The sequence below is a fragment of the Taurulus bubalis genome (assembly GCF_910589615.1).
Source record: "Taurulus bubalis genome assembly, chromosome: 8".
Lineage (NCBI taxonomy): Eukaryota > Metazoa > Chordata > Actinopteri > Perciformes > Cottidae > Taurulus > Taurulus bubalis.
This window is the reverse complement of record NC_136596.1, coordinates 25,267,668-25,283,510: the sequence shown is the minus strand read 5'-3', so window position 1 is coordinate 25,283,510 and position 15,843 is coordinate 25,267,668. Positions and strand designations below refer to the sequence as shown.

At 41.5% G+C, this 15,843-nt stretch overlaps 1 protein-coding gene across 1 annotated transcript in view; it reads left to right on the top strand.

The window, feature by feature from the left end:
• fras1 (Fraser extracellular matrix complex subunit 1) overlaps positions 1–15,843 on the top strand; it is a gene marked incomplete at its 5' end in the record, with an annotated part of 223,559 nt that overhangs the window by 57,634 nt on the left and 150,082 nt on the right. Inside the window, 5 exons of the mRNA XM_079222966.1 lie at positions 1,153–1,260; positions 5,993–6,085; positions 9,268–9,427; positions 12,834–12,967; positions 13,527–13,610. Coding sequence (XP_079079092.1) covers positions 1,153–1,260; positions 5,993–6,085; positions 9,268–9,427; positions 12,834–12,967; positions 13,527–13,610 — 579 coding nt within the window. The remainder of the gene's footprint in view (positions 1–1,152; positions 1,261–5,992; positions 6,086–9,267; positions 9,428–12,833; positions 12,968–13,526; positions 13,611–15,843) is intronic.

Sequence of the window (15,843 nt, the reverse complement as noted above, 5' to 3'; positions counted from 1 at the left end):
TTACACCAATGTATTGCACATTTCTAGAGTTGGGCACGCTCTGCTGCCAAAATGATTGAATTACTGAATTTCCTGATTGAATTACCTTAAACGTTTCCATTCTACATGCAGGAATAGTAAGTTGAGCCCCTTGGGTGCACAGCTGGCACACCTGAACACGTTAGGCCACCTCCTTCGGTGTGTCAGCCCAGTATATGGGACTATTAGAGGTCTGGTGGTTTGCTGAAGTTTCCTGTTCTGTTAGGAATTCTGCTTTAGTTACCATCCCACAAGGAGGAAAAGTCTCCACATTTAACAGTCCTCCCGTCCACAAAGTGTCCACTCCAGAAGAATAGCTGCCCGTGGATATTCCCGTCATGAGTGGGTAATTAATCATCCGGCTAAATCGGATTTATGGACTGTGAGATGATATATCTGAGCTTATGCTGGCTAGAATATTGATTTAGTTTTGGCTTTCAGCTCGCCATAAGACATTGTCAGCTCTGTGTTATGAGCCGTTGACAAATAGCAGGCGACCTCAAAGATTCACCAACATGGCGCAGAAGTGGTCAACGGTCTTTCTGCATTTTACTCGTCTCGTTGGCCATAATCAACACTGAAGCTGTTTCACTCCACCTGCAGCAGAAATCCATCAGTGTTATACAGCTTCAGGTATAGAGAAGGAGGATAAGAGTTCAAAGTGTGAAATTATTTTCTAACATTTCATTTTGTAAGCTCGAGCGGCGAAACCGTACTCGGCCACCGCGGGCCTCACGTACTGGAGCTCCTGCAATGCATTGGAAGCAGTTCTGATTCCCTTGATATGACGCAGACTGACATAAATCAGTCCCTTAAATATCATAAAATGGGAGCGATAATTAACTTTGGAAAGTTACAACAGAGGACGTAAATCAAAAATGCAGAACTCAAGCAACTAGCTGCTGCACATAACCTGTAAATCTCAAAGCAAGTGAGAGATTTCATCAGTTGCATTAATATGCACAACGGGGTCTATATGTTTACTGTCATTTACCCCGGCTGTCAACATTAACATGACATGTGGTTGTGTTAGGTTATGATAATGGAGCATGAGGGAGTGATTTTTTTTTCATTCAAATGTTTTGCAGCGATGAATCAAGTTCATGTTTTGTATTTTTGCTTTTGTCTTGACAGAACAACACATCATGGAGACCGCAGTCGTGTCAGGAGTGTAGCTGCCACAGCGACGTGGCCGTCTGCCGGCTCAGCCACTGCCCCAACCCAGAGTGTGACTTCCAGAGGGTAAGAAGTCTTTACAAGGAGATGTTTGGGTGCTTTTATAATTATCTTATTGACTAACTACAGAAGGCAATTCATACCCAAGGAGACAGGAAATCTATCGTTCAAAAGGAACAATATGTTTGCTTTCAGCATATTGTTCTTTACAGATATGATGCCTTTTTTCACCTTTTAAATCTGTCCAAAAAACTCAAACATCAGTAAACCCTAAATTTGTCGGGGACTATTTTCAGTGGCAGATTAACACACATTCAGTGTGCCAATGAGTCGGCTATTTGTGGCAGCAACTCGGTGTATGTGTTGAGTAAAAATAAACTACAGTGCATGTGTTAATGCAACAGTTAAGTCTCATTGATGTAATTATATAACATTAACTTTGGCCAACAATGGAGCTAAGAGGAATAAGATATAACAGTCAAAGGACCACAGCTCTTCTGTGGAACAAGTTACTGAAGGTAACGAGATCAAATGGCAATTTGGTTATTACAGAATACAAATGTAGTTGTTCCATGCTAAACGTTGTCGAATAACTAATCTTTTAATGTTAGAAACAGTAGTTTCAGATCATTAAGCTTCATAAGATCAGCTTCCAACCTTTTAGGCTGAAGTGCAATACCGCGGTACCGGTCCATGGGTCCTTTGGTACCTGACCGCACAGAAAGTAAAAAATATTTGATTTATTATCGCGGTCTAAAAGACCGCGATAATAAATAATACAATTTTGAAAAATAATACAATTTTGAAAAATGACCGGATACATCCGCCTGTACCTCTTGACACATGTCAAGACGCTCGTCTCGGTCACATAACGATCGTTACCCCAAAAATGAAGCGCGCCCTCTCTGAATAATATGGCGATAACTCAGCATAATGGTGAGTTGTATTTTGTATGTACTTTATATTGGTTTGTATGCCGGTCGTATCATTTTATTTCAGCATATTTATCTCCCACACCAAACCAGTCCGTGACGCAAAAAAGGTTGGACATACCTGTTTACACTGGTGTTTGGTTAAATATATGGTCTAGGGGCTGCTTTTTATGTTTTTATTTATTTATTAATTTTATTTTGTATTTTACTGCACCGTCTTTTAATGTGTATTTTACTATCCTTTCTTAACTGTTGTAATACTTGTAATACCCTGTTATTGTCAATTTGGTTTAATTTATGTTTTGTTTTTAGTTTTCTCGACTCCTGCACAGCACTTTGTGACCTTTGTCTGTGATAACTGCAATATAAATCAACTTTACTTACTTACTTACTTTATTCAGTTTGGAAAAGACCATTAGGTTTAACAAATGGAAAAAATATTTTGCAGGCAGATGGAGGTTAAACAATTGAAAGGTTTCGGTCTTTATCCACACTAACTTTAAATGTTGCAAATAGCTAATTAGGTAACGTTTACAAGCTAACGTTAGCTATTGAGTTAGAGTAACATTACACTGTATTTATTTAGTTAGTTTGAGAACATTACATTTAGCTAATACATTAATTTCGGGGGAGGCAGGCGGGGGGATTGGACAAAATATTTCACTCGACATAGCCTAATTTAACTTAACCTAAAATGCTGTATCCAGAGTTTAAGTTTACCATTAAGAATGTTCTTTCAAAAGCAACTCTACTTTTGCAGGATTGGACAACAAAAGAGTTCACATACACTTATGAAAATGCAGACCGCTGTCATTGACATTTAGAAGCTGTGAAGTATATTTTTTATCCACAGAATGTAAAATATCTTTCATTCGCCATGGGACAGCAAACTGAATCAGTTGCAGACTCCAACACTAAGTGAATGAAATGAATAGTCTTAAATATTCAAGATCCTGTTTTGGTGATTTTAACTGCCTCATTCATTTTTTACATTGAGGTACAGATCTACTTTTAAGGCCCTTTTAATCACTTGTCTTTCGTGAGTTTCCGTTACAACAAGAATGAATGAAATGACACACTATGTGCAGCAAAGTCTGCAGATTTGCACCTTTTGATTTGCCACAATGACAACTGTTCAGAGACCGTTTTTTTGTGTGTGCCTCATTTGAATTCACATGGGCACATTTTCAAAGCTTTTCACTCCCCCTATCCGGCTGTTCCTCCCTGTGCTTCTATTTAAATGTGATTTAAACCTCAAAGCCTGCGGTGATGCCATCAAATCCAATCCCAACCCTGAGCTAAGGCAACAATCATTGTCTAATGAATTCCACTCTGCTGGCTTTCAATTCAATGTTGATTAAAAATTAGTCATCATGCCCACCAAGCCGTGTGCTCCCTACACTTACAACGCTCTTAAAATGTGACTCTCTCTCATCTACACTTTGAAAAAAACAACTATGAAGGTTTTTATCATCTGTCTGACTCTGATTATAGGGCTTTCTTTTGAAATCCACTGTCATTATCTAAAGCTTAAATTTCCTTTTATTCCTCACCCTGTTAACTTTGTGAAACCCACCTCTAAATTTCATTTCAAGTCCCCTTAATATTTCTGGAGTGTTTTCCACCCTGGGTTAACCATCTTCCACAGAGTGTTAATACAGGACGGCTCATTTATGTGTTTTGTTGTTTGAATTTTTTTTTAAGTAACACATACTGACACAAACTGTTTGTGTCACTCTCATCTGGCAGGAGGCTGCGGTCCATCAGGACCAAGACCTCACGCCACACTAACAGTTTTTTCCCGTCGGCAGTCGGGCTCATCAACAGACTGACTATCACTCTGTCACCCCCAGACAATGTCCTACCGGTCACTTCCGTGCACATCCCTTCAGACCTCATATTTAAATACACTTGCCACTTTACTATTACACTTTCCACTTTCACATCACACTTATCACTTTCACATTACATTTACATTTCACCTTAAAGTACTGTTAGTCTGATAGTTAACAGTTAGACTGTTTGTCTGTGCACTTTATTTGAATTGTATATTCTATTGTATACTTAATTGTAAATTTAAACATGCTCCCATTTCTCCCCGTTTATTGTTTAATGTTGTTTAGTTATGCACCACCCGCCATGACACATTTCTTGTATGTGAAAACATACATGGAAATAAATGGTTCTGATTCTGATTCTGACTGAGTTCAAGAATTCTGCGATTTTAGGGGTTTCCAAGTTTGTTTTAGCAAAATCTCATATTTGAGAAACTGGAAGCTGCTTACTGGAACTCTGTTTATTGATTAATGGACTAATAGTTGCAGCTCAAACTAAGATACTTGTTTTTTTTAATATATTTTGTTGCATAAAACAACAATGCAAATGCCTCTGCATGTTTTCTGTTCATTAATATTAATACTCAATTCTGCAATTTTGCCTCTTTCACAGTTTAATTTTACAATGTTGTTGGAAATTTACACCATGGGCCACTAACTAATGGCCAAATAACAAGCTAAACAAATATCCTAGATTATAATAATATTCCTTGTTCAGAACCACAACTGGCACCAGCAGGAATACAACTTTGTGTCACATAGTAAGATTAGAAAACTGCATGAACAATTAACTTAAAAGGTTTTATATAATGGGTAACAATAATATACGAAGATACATCACCTTCACAGTCCACTACATTTTTACGTTTGGGTTAACATTATTTTATAATGAGACAGGAAAGTAGCTCGATAAATCACATATTCACTGACCACACTTCACCCGACGTGATTGTTGATTTTCCTGCTAACGCAACTGCAAGAGTGTAAATCCTTGCGAGAATGCAGACGTCCACTGATAAATACAACTTTTCTCCCTGAGCCTGAACTATCTCTCTTCATTTGCAGCAATGCTATCTGAAATTAGATCAAATTCTTGTTCTACAGTCACATTTTGGTTATTCAATTTAAGGCGGCAGACAAAAAAAAAGGAAAAGAACAAAAAAGGGCCGGAGGGACTGCAAGATGAATAGTTCAGGAAAAAGAGAGACCAACAGCTTAAATATATGAACGCATTTAGAGGTTTTAGTGTTTAATTTATTAGCACAAAGTGGCTGTTGTGATGGATGAATTTTACATATGCTGTCAACTGGTGGTCTCGTGTTTATCTTAAAATTGTGTTTGCTTGCCGGTGATCGATGGAGCTGAAAGTGCAACACAAACCCTCGCTTTGGCAAACGGCTACCTGCTGCACAGCTCCCTCCCCATCTATTCTGTGTCCCATAGTTGTTATTCATACATTTACGTCGTTGTCATTCTTCTGCCTGTTCACATGCAATTTGTCTTCTTCTGCATATTCGTTGCACCTCAATTCAGTTTTAATTTATTTTTCGATTGACACAAGACATTCTCGGAAGCCCTTTTGGGGGTTGTTATCCCTCACCTTATACAAATTGAACACCCCCCTCCAACACCTCCTTCTTTTTCCATTCTATATCATTTGTATTCACATATAAATGACACCTAAACTATTCACCTGGCCCCCTCGCTGCATTCACGTGTTCTTGTTTCCACGCATCCGGCCTCAATCAGGGTGTGTATGCAGCGTGGATAAAGGGCTGGGTGTTGAATCTGTATTATAATATGCTTTGTAACACCTCTGTATTCTGCACGCTGCACACGCCTGATAGAGTCCTCATGTTTTCATTATTATCTGGCCCCGTTGTACTAATTGGTTCACATGACGGTTACTTTATATGGAAATGGGCAGATTGTAGTCGACAGGATTTTTATCCGCGCTGCTTAAAGGGACCTGCATCCATTTTCTCTTTTCTCTGGGGATTTGTGTGTATTCATGTCTGTGTGTTTCTACAGGGTGAGCGCTTGAGGATCCCTGCCAACAAGTGCTGTCCGGAGTGCATCTCCTCGTCCCAGGGTTCCTGCCAGTACGAAGGACTCGTTTATGGAGTAAGTGAAGTTGACTCTTCCTCTGTTTCTATGATAATCCAACTATTCTACAAAACACTGAAATACACGCATACAGATGCAGCCTCTACACCAGTGGTTCTCAAACTGTGGGGCGCACCCCTCTAATAAAGAAATTCTGCATTTCCCTCCAGCGCCCCACCTGTAATACCTCTGCATTACAGTAACGGCGCAACGTAAATGTTTACGTTACGCCGTTAACTAGTTACTCTTGCGCATTGCTGATTCTTGGCGTTTTGCTGTTGTGTCTCAAAAAACAGAATACAGATCTAAGCTCAACATTAAGCCTGAATTGACAGTGGCCTGCAACTTGAGATTTAGAGGAAAGCAGACTCATTGCAGCCACTAATACTGATAAAACGTGATTTCTCACATATCTGCACTAATTCTGTTTTGTGTTGCACAGGTTGCACGTTATTGTTATTATCTTGAAAATATATTGAGTGTAAAACTCCTTAAAACTCTTTTATTGCCAAATATTTGAACTTATTTTGTTTAGTTTTTCACAGGTTGCACTTTATTGTTATTATCTTGAAAAGATATTTAGTGCAAAACAGGTTAATGGCACCCACAAAAAGCAGATTTTTTTTCTGGTTGTATAAAAGTCTATGCTTCAACCTCCTACATAGCATTGTTTCAACCCTTTCACTGTGTGTTTTCAGTTCAGTGAAATTCATTGTATTTTGGTCTCCTACAAATGTCTCATCCAGTGTTCGGTTGCTTCACCCTCTTCTGTCGGCCCACTAGCCAAACTCGAGACTTCAAATCCGTAGTCCACTAACCAATGTGTGACATCACTGTGACTACGTCCACATCTTAAATATCGCTCCAATGCAGGGAAATGTAAAAAAACAGATTGTGTTTGTCCCTTTCAATTGCCATTTCTAGCCAGATCCATAAAGAAATAGTTTTCCTATACAGACCTGATCCCCAAGCATCAGTGGGTGACCTCACTAATACACTTGCTCCTTGCACTTGGGAGGACATGCCCACTGTCATGGTGTAAGAGCTAGTGGGAAGACTGTTACAGCAGAAGATTAATGCCTTTTGCTTTTTGAGTGACACTTTCAATTATCACACGAGCGTGTGGTGTTTTTTCTCTCGTCTAGTAGGCAAACCATAAATTCAAAAAAGATTACATACAAGGTGATTACACTTATAAATCACAAGGCATTCATTTGTTAACTTTAGCCATTGCTGAATAACTGGTTCCAGGATCCCACCCCCTTTCCCCGCCTCCCTTTCACTAAAGAAACAATCGCTGTCTTGTTCGTCTTCTATCAACTGACAGTGCATGTCCTCGAAGGGGGAAAAACAAAGCGCCGGGTTTTGGGGAGTCCACTGGCGTCCCTCTTCCCTGGAGAAGTGGCACTTCATGCAGATCTGAACTACCAGGAGAGGAAGACTGGAGAGGAGTCATGACCTTTCTGCTTCTTCACTGAAGAACAGCAACGGCTGTCAAAACTCTCAAACTGTCAAACTCTTCCTGCAGATATACCAGAACACAAAGGGCGAGGACTTGATGATTTGTTGGTTGAATCTATCAGTAGCCAATATGCAGACATTTATTTCTTATCTCACAGTATTTTAAAGTAGCAGAAAACTGTTGCTGTTGAAGCTCCACAATCAGCACCCTGGACAGCGGCCGTGACCCATAGTTCCAAAATATGAATTTAAAGGAATAATTTGCCTTTCGGCTGTGAGCCATAACCATCAATGGCTTTTGCTTGTTGTTCTCCTCAGACATCTATTCTTTCCAAGGTGAAAAAGAATTTAGATCAATTCTCCATTAAAACACATACTAATGATTTATTTCACGCTGGGTAAAGAAGGTTTTTATTGCACAGCCTGACGCTTCAGAAAACGAGTAAAGACTCCTCACCTCTATCAATTTGACTGCAGGCGACGTTGACGTGCTGGTTTCTCGCTTTGAGCGAAAGGAAAAAAACAGACTGAACTCAAATATATGTGGATGTACTCCACTATAAATACTACTCTAATTAATACCCACGAGATGGTTGTGCCGAGTGTCGATTCCATCAATCTGCTTCTATCAATCACAGGACTTAAAACCTCCTCATCTGTCAGACCAACACATGTTGGCCCAAGGCCTTTTATCCGTCCCAGTATATGCACGTATGAAAAGATGGTAACGATGAAGAGACATCGGGGAAGGAATCACGTCTAAACCTGTCTTTCCACGCTCCAATTATTCTGTTTTTTGCCCCTTATTCTACAAAAAGACAATATTCCTAATAATAAGCCGTTTACATGGTTGATGAAAATTAATATTCCACTAATATTCCCGTTTACATGCAGCCGTGCATATTCCGATTAACGTGAAAACCTGTGCATCTTCTTCATTACCAGTGAATCCCACGTCGATGCCCCGCACACGTCGTTCATGATGTGGAAAAGCATAGCGACGCTTGTGCCGCTTTGCTTCTTTGCATCAAAATGATTTTTTTAATGTACGTTTTCTTGTTGGACCGTGTGAACTCAGCCTCCCTCTTTCATTCCTTCAAACACCGTGATTTTTACTAATATCCCCCAAAAACCCTGTTGAGATCCAAGTCATAAGGTACATGAAAGTAGGTGTGTTTCTTCTTCTTTTCTTTTGTGCATGCATCTCTGCTCCAGCGTTTGCGTATGTTTTTGCCGGATTTGTTTTGCGTTTGCAGAGCAAACAGGAAAACGATGCCACGTGCTGCAAACTGCCGTAAATCCCACATTAAGACGCGTCCTCTGAATGCGCCATGTGCACGTCCCAAAGAATGCTCCCTGAACCAGAACGGTACAAACACATCCCACGTGTCAGAATAAGGCCTGACGTAGACTATCCAAACGGAATAGGATGTTTACATGAGCCGTGTAAGCTTCAGATTGTTGTTATTTACGGGAATAGTTGTGGAATATCTTCGTCCACATTCACCCTCTTGTCGTCCTTCCCTCTTCCCAGAGTGAGTTGGAGACATCTTTCCTCTCCCTCCCCATCGTGTCACTCTGTTCCCTTGTCTGTCACTCAGGCTTAGATTTACAAAGTCGTCCGGTCCGCAGAGAGCGAACCAGCCTCCTTCATCCCACTGTCTCTCTGCTCCCTCCTCCTCCCCCATCTATTTGTGTTGTATTTCAGAGTGTAACTGTTTCTCTGGTTTCCCCCGCAGCATGACAGCCAGTGGAGTGCGTCACCCTGTTCAGCGTGCGTCTGCTCCAGAGGGAGTGTTTCCTGCAGCGCTCGGCCCTGCCCTCCCCTCAGCTGCCCCGGGGACCAGAGCCCGTTCAGCCCGGCTGGAGAGTGCTGCCCCAAGTGCGGCCGCAACGGAGGTGAGAGGATGTCAGGCCCAACATGCACGAACAGATTAAAGATGCTGCCAGCTGTTTCTGAGGGATTTGTTTAAACTGAGCTATACAAATTGAGGCTGTTTTTGAAAGCTCCGTATTGAAAGTTGCGAAAATCTTCAGAGCAACAAAACAAACACACGCCTGCTTGTTGTCAGTCTGACAAACAAAAATGGCTTCCACCCACCTACTTTCATGCAGACTGGTTGCAATAACAGGGCTGTTAATTTCATCCTCTTTATTTAGAAATGATTTAATGGCACCGCGACAGGAGGCCGTTTATCTTAATGAACCAACTCACACAGTATTTGCATGAGGGTTGCGGATAGAAAATGTACATTAATTTGCATTTCTGAATTTGGTTCTGGACGGAAACCAGGCAAAAGTATGTGGTTGCAGTGCTTTTCGGCTGATAATTAAGACGTGTACGAAGGCGTATGAGGGCCGTTGGAGGTCAAAATGAATACATTACAAAAAATAATTAAATATAAAACAACAACAATTCTTTGAGAATAAAGTCATAAATGTTTGAGAAAACAAATCAGAAATTCACTGGGATTTAAGTTGCAGATTTTATTTTATCTGAATTTTTGTTCTCCCAAAAGTTCTGAAAGATACATATAGACCTTTTCATTTCAATTGAATTAATTTTTTTCTCCATTCATCTTTCTGTCTTATTTTTAACATCGGTATGCATCGTGCTTAATTCGAACCCGTTGTACGTTTTATTCTTCTGAGCCAGCCGAAGGTCCAGAAAGACAAATAACCAAGTTTTCTTTCTTGTTTTTTCTACGGTCTCTTATGAAAATAAATAAATACTTATTTTCTGTATATTATATATATATTTTGTGCTCAGTGGCTTACTTTGAGGTTGATCCAACTTTACAAAGTGAAGCGATGTGATTCCTTGATGACATCATCGTGTCATTCATTTGTGACTTTATTCTCGCAGGATATCCAAGTTCCTGACTCGTAAATCTTTTTCTAGGAATATTACCCCCTTCCCCAGCTGCATCATTTTATTATTTTTTCTTTCTTGTTTTACTTACAATTTCTCTTATGACCTATTGTAGACATTACATTTCCTTTAATGCACAAATGCCAAAAACAGTCCGCCACCGAATTGTCCTATATGTCATCCTACTTTAGGTACATCCTACCTAAAGCCTAAATGGTTGAATGCATTTATTTTAAGTCTCTTTAAATAACAGCATCAGCTGAATAAATGCATATTCATGTAAATGTCCACTTTCATGCACTCTTTTAATTTAAAGTCTCTGCAACTTATAGTTAGAAAACCAGATTGACTGTGAATGACTCCAAAATCCTTTTAGTGAGAATGGTTGTTATAGAATATTCTCCACTCACCCACACATAAAAATGAACCCATGTTATTTGTCGATGATGCCCTCCTTAACGCCACACATTCAGACACAGCAGCTTCACTTCAGTCACATTAAGGAGCAGCTCTACTGGAGAAAGACTAAATCTACTGTAAAATACAAATCCTTCCAATGCACAATATAGTGCAAAATGCAATGTTTGTGAAACAGTGACACACAAAACAATATAACACAAAATACTGCTATAAACCCCATACCTTTTTGTTGTTTGTGTTTGGATATATTATTTTCAAAAACATTACCAGGATAATATGTGTGATTTATCATTTTTTCTTCCCCACAATCATTGCTGTAAACAACCACGTTTTATTCGATTTAGTCCCAGAAGATTTTATTACGAAGTATGAAGATGCGAGTCAGGTGCATCCATCCACGCACATCCACTGCAATAAAAATGCAAATGTTCCCAATGCAAATCTTCAAGGAAGACCTCGCCCACAAAATGACCGTCTGTTTGTCAGTCGTGATGAATTCCCCATAAAAGCTTTGTTTTTCTCTCAGAAAACAGAGAAACGTCTCGCGGAATTGAACAGCAAAACTACATCAACACATCCGTTTCTCAAACCCCTCGCACACCTCGTGCAGCTCAATCCAAGTCTCATTTATCCAGCTGTGTGCTTTCTACTTCCCAAACACAAGCATCTTCACTAAAAACATACTATTTAAGTGTAATGAGCTGTATTTACCATTTGGAACATTAAGATAGCAGCAAACGGCTATTTGTCAAAGATATAGTGGAGTAATGTCGACTAGCGCGCCCCCTTTCAGTCCTCCATCCAGTCCCCTATCCAGCCCCCCTTTCAGTCCTCCATCCAGTCCCCCATCCAGCTCCCCTTTCAGTCGTCCATCCAGTCCCCCATCCAGTCCCCCCTTTCAGTCCTCCATCCAGTCCTCCATCCAGCCCCCCTTTCAGTCCTCCATCCAGTCCTCCATCCAGCCCCCCTTTCAGTCCTTCATCCAGTCCCCCTTTCAGTCCCTCATCCAGCCCCCCTTTCAGTCCTCCATCCAGCCCCCCTTTCAGTCCTCCATCCAGCCCCCCTTTCAGTCCCTCATCCAGCCCCCCTTTCAGTCCTTCATCCAGTCCCCCTTTCAGTCCTCCACCCAGTCCTCCATCCAGTCCCCCATCAGGTGAACACCGTTATCTCCGTTAGCTCTTTTGCTGTGTTCTGCACCTTTACCTGTGGTCTCACACCTTTTATATTACGAGGGTTTTATCAAAGACGTGTGTATTTATGTGATAGTGAATAGTGAGCATGCGACTGGAGGAACGAGACTCACATTATAGACTTGGAGGTGTGGGAGAGCTTTTCCAGACATGCAAATGTTATTTTATTTTGTAGCAGAAGTATTCCCATTAATAAAAGAGATGAATGCTTTTCATTGGGGTCCCGGTGGTGAGTGATATGATGCAGTATTTTGTTTGCGTATGTGTGTGAATATTACTGAAGATTAGTTACAGCTGGGGACGTCTCATCACACTAAAAGTCAAATAATCTGCAGTGTGATTTTTATCCAAATTACACTTATTTCCTGTTCTAAACCCTTGTCCCTCCGATGACCCTTTATTCTTCCCATTTACTTCTCTGAACTTCCAACATGAAGCCGGGTCTCCAGCACACCTGCCCCGGTCAGAGAGCCCTATTGGATCCCATAACGTCTTCTATCAGCCGGATTGTTGTTGTGACACACAGAGAGCTGTTAGATGCACTGAGCAGTCGGAGCCGAGCTGTTATCAACTCTAACGACGTCTCCAAGCTGCCGTGATGCATCCCGGCGGTTAGCTGCTAATTAGCGACTTCCTCCCCGCCCCCCCCCCATCGCTGTAAATCACCGGGTTTGAGGGCAAACACAGTGCTCTGGCAGTCAGCTCATTACCTGACTCTCATTTTCTCTGTTTACTCATTCTGCGTTTTATCTGTTTGTGTGTGTGTGTGTGTGTGTGTGTGTGTGTGTGTGTGTGTGTGTGTGTGTGTGTGTGTGTGTCTCAGGGCCTTGCTCCTGGCAGGGTGCGGCCTACAGAGACGGGGAAGAGTGGGCGCCAAGCCTCTGCTCCAGATGCGTCTGCAGCGACGGGGAGGTCCAGTGTTTGGTGGCAGAGTGTCAGCCAGTGGCCTGCAGGCCGGTGAGTTTCTGTAAATAGAGAAAAAACACACACACACACTTCTTTTTAATGGTCGCTCCGTCCATCCTTCGTTGGGAAATAAACATAATGGCATGAAATGCTGAAGGAACATTCTGATTCAAAGACAATCCAATACACGATTGATTAAGAGGACCTTGTTTTCTATTGCTCGAAGCAACAATATTCACATTATAATAAATGCATCAATGGCAGAACTTTTTTTTTCAACAAAGACGGAAACAGCTTGACATGAAAAGTGGCCGCGCGGTCGTTTTTTCTTCTTCTTTCCATTCCCTTATAGATACACATCTGTATAGCAAAGTCCGTCAATGAACGAATGAATGTTTAACGCAGCCACCGTGCTCAGCCTCGTTTAGCCTAGCTTAGCACAAAGACTGAAAGCGGGGCCTAACTGCTAGCCTCGCTGTCTCACTCACACTCACACACATTCTTGCATCCCTACTCATGTTTAATAAACAACATATTACATGTAAGACGACTTTAGAGTGTTTGGAAGGTTTATTATTATTTAATTATTATTTTTTATCTCGTCCTTCAGCACGAGAACTTGGTGATCCCGCCGGGCCGCTGCTGTCCTCAGTGTGTGTCCAACCCCTGTCTGTCCGCTGGGAAACAGTACCAGGTAGGGAGCGGTGTGTGTGTTTTGATGTTGAGATGAAAACAGTCCAAGCTTCTTTCTCTTCCCCTCCCCTCTCTTTTCCTCCTTTCTCTTCTCCCCTCCCATCGTCCTCTCTCCTTTCCTCCTCTCCTAATTTCTCCTTCACTTCCCCTCACATCTCTTCTCCTCCACCAGCTCTACTTTCATCTGTTCTCCTCTCACCCTACTCCAGCTCTTGTCTCCTCCCTTTTCCTCCTCTTTCTTCCTCCACCTCTCTTCTCCTCTCCTCTTTCCCTCCTCTACCTCTCTTCTCCCATCGTCTCCTCTCCTCCTTCTTTACCTCCTCCCTCCTCTCTAACCTCATCTGCTCCCTCTTGCTTTTTCCTGCTGTGTTTAAACTGAACACACTCCTCTTCTCACTGCCAAGTTTCTCCTTTGATCATGTGTGTGTGTGTGTGTGTGTGTGTGTGTGTGTGTGTGTGTGTGTGTGCGATGTTCCCCTCAGATATCAGGGGACATCGGCTCATCTCAATAGTTTTTTTTTACTGTCTTATAGTGAACGAATCATGTCGCCTTGCTTCTCGTCTGAAACCCACAACAATATATATATATATACATATATGTTTATATATGTATATATATATGTTTGTAACATTTAGAGTAGGGCTGAACGATTAATTGCATTTGCGATAATATCGCGATATGATAAAACGAGATTTTCTAACCGCAAAGTGCGCGATTACAACGTCATCACGTGACGCGAGTGAAAGAGCGGAGAACTCGGCTGCATCAACTTTTCATGCGGCCCGTTAACCTGTTGCGCAATGGCCTCTGGCTCCACGGAACAGTCAGAAACTGACACAGCTGAGACTTTAGTCTCGAAGAGGAACAGCACGTGCTGTTCTGGTTTCAAAAAAGAAGATGCTGCGCAGCGTCAGGTGATGTGCAGAGCATGCCGCGCTCCTGTTGCTACTTCACGGGGTAACATTACAAACTTGTTCCAGCACTTAAAAAAACACCACAAATCAACGTATGACAGTTGTATGGCCAAGATGCCGCGCACCAGTGCGCCAGACAAGCCAAATACCTCAAGACAGGGATCACTGACCGAAATGTTTGAAAGCGTCAATCCATATGAACGTAATTCACAACGACACGGGGAAATCACTCGGGCAATAACCGAGTTCATAGCCAAAGATATGATGCCTCTCAGCCCGGTGACCAAGCCTGGGTCCATAGCATTGATAAAAACGCTTGATAAACGGTACAGGATACCCCCCGTACATATTTCAGTCAGACTGCCTTACCGGAGCTGGACAAAAATTGCAAAGAGAAAGTCGCCACGGAGCTTAAAACGGTGGACTTTATTTCTACCACTACTGATCTGTGGTCAAGCCGCACAGCTGAGCCTTACCAGAGTCTTACAGTCCATTTTATTGACGGAGGTTTCAACCTCGGAGCTCGGGAACTCAACGAGGAGAAACACGTCTGCATCACGACAGACAACGCGTCAAATATGGTGCTGGCTGCACGGCGCAATGAATGGACGAGGCTCCAGTGTTTTGGGCACAGATTACATTTTGCCATTGGTAAATTATCATGTCGCTGTGTTTTTGTGTGTGTGTGTGTGTGTGTGTGTGTGTGTGTGTGTGTGTGTGTGTGCGCAAAATAGAGAGAGAGATGTGTTGATTAGTAATCAGGAAGCTAAATATATATAAATTATGTTGAGTTGTGGAAAGTGGATGGGATTAAATAAATTCATATTTCCTCCCACTCCTCTTTTTATTTAATTCTAACAAATAGGCTCAGTCAATGGGAAAGAACATTTTACACTAAATGTATCTAATATTGTGTTGGTCATATTTAAATCATTCATTATGTTTTGTTGGGGAAAAGAGAGGATAAAATTAAAAAAAAATAAAATTGTATATTAAATCGCAATTGCAATATTGGAGGAAAAAAATCGCAATTAGATGGTTTTTCCCAAATCGTTCAGCTCTAATTTAGAGTCAAACAGAACATAAAGCAGGGGATGCTTTAGGGCGGGGCTACAAGGTGATTGACAGACGTATACGGCTTCTTTACGTCACTCCTCCTCAGTCCACATATGGTCCCTTTAGTTCATCATCAAAAAAGCAACACGCCGACACTTTACGTTTTACCTCTGTGATAATTGAGTTATTTTCTTGGGAAATAATAACCCAATGATATCGTCCTCCAGAGTTTGAATCGCTAATAGATCTGGTTTGAAAAGGCG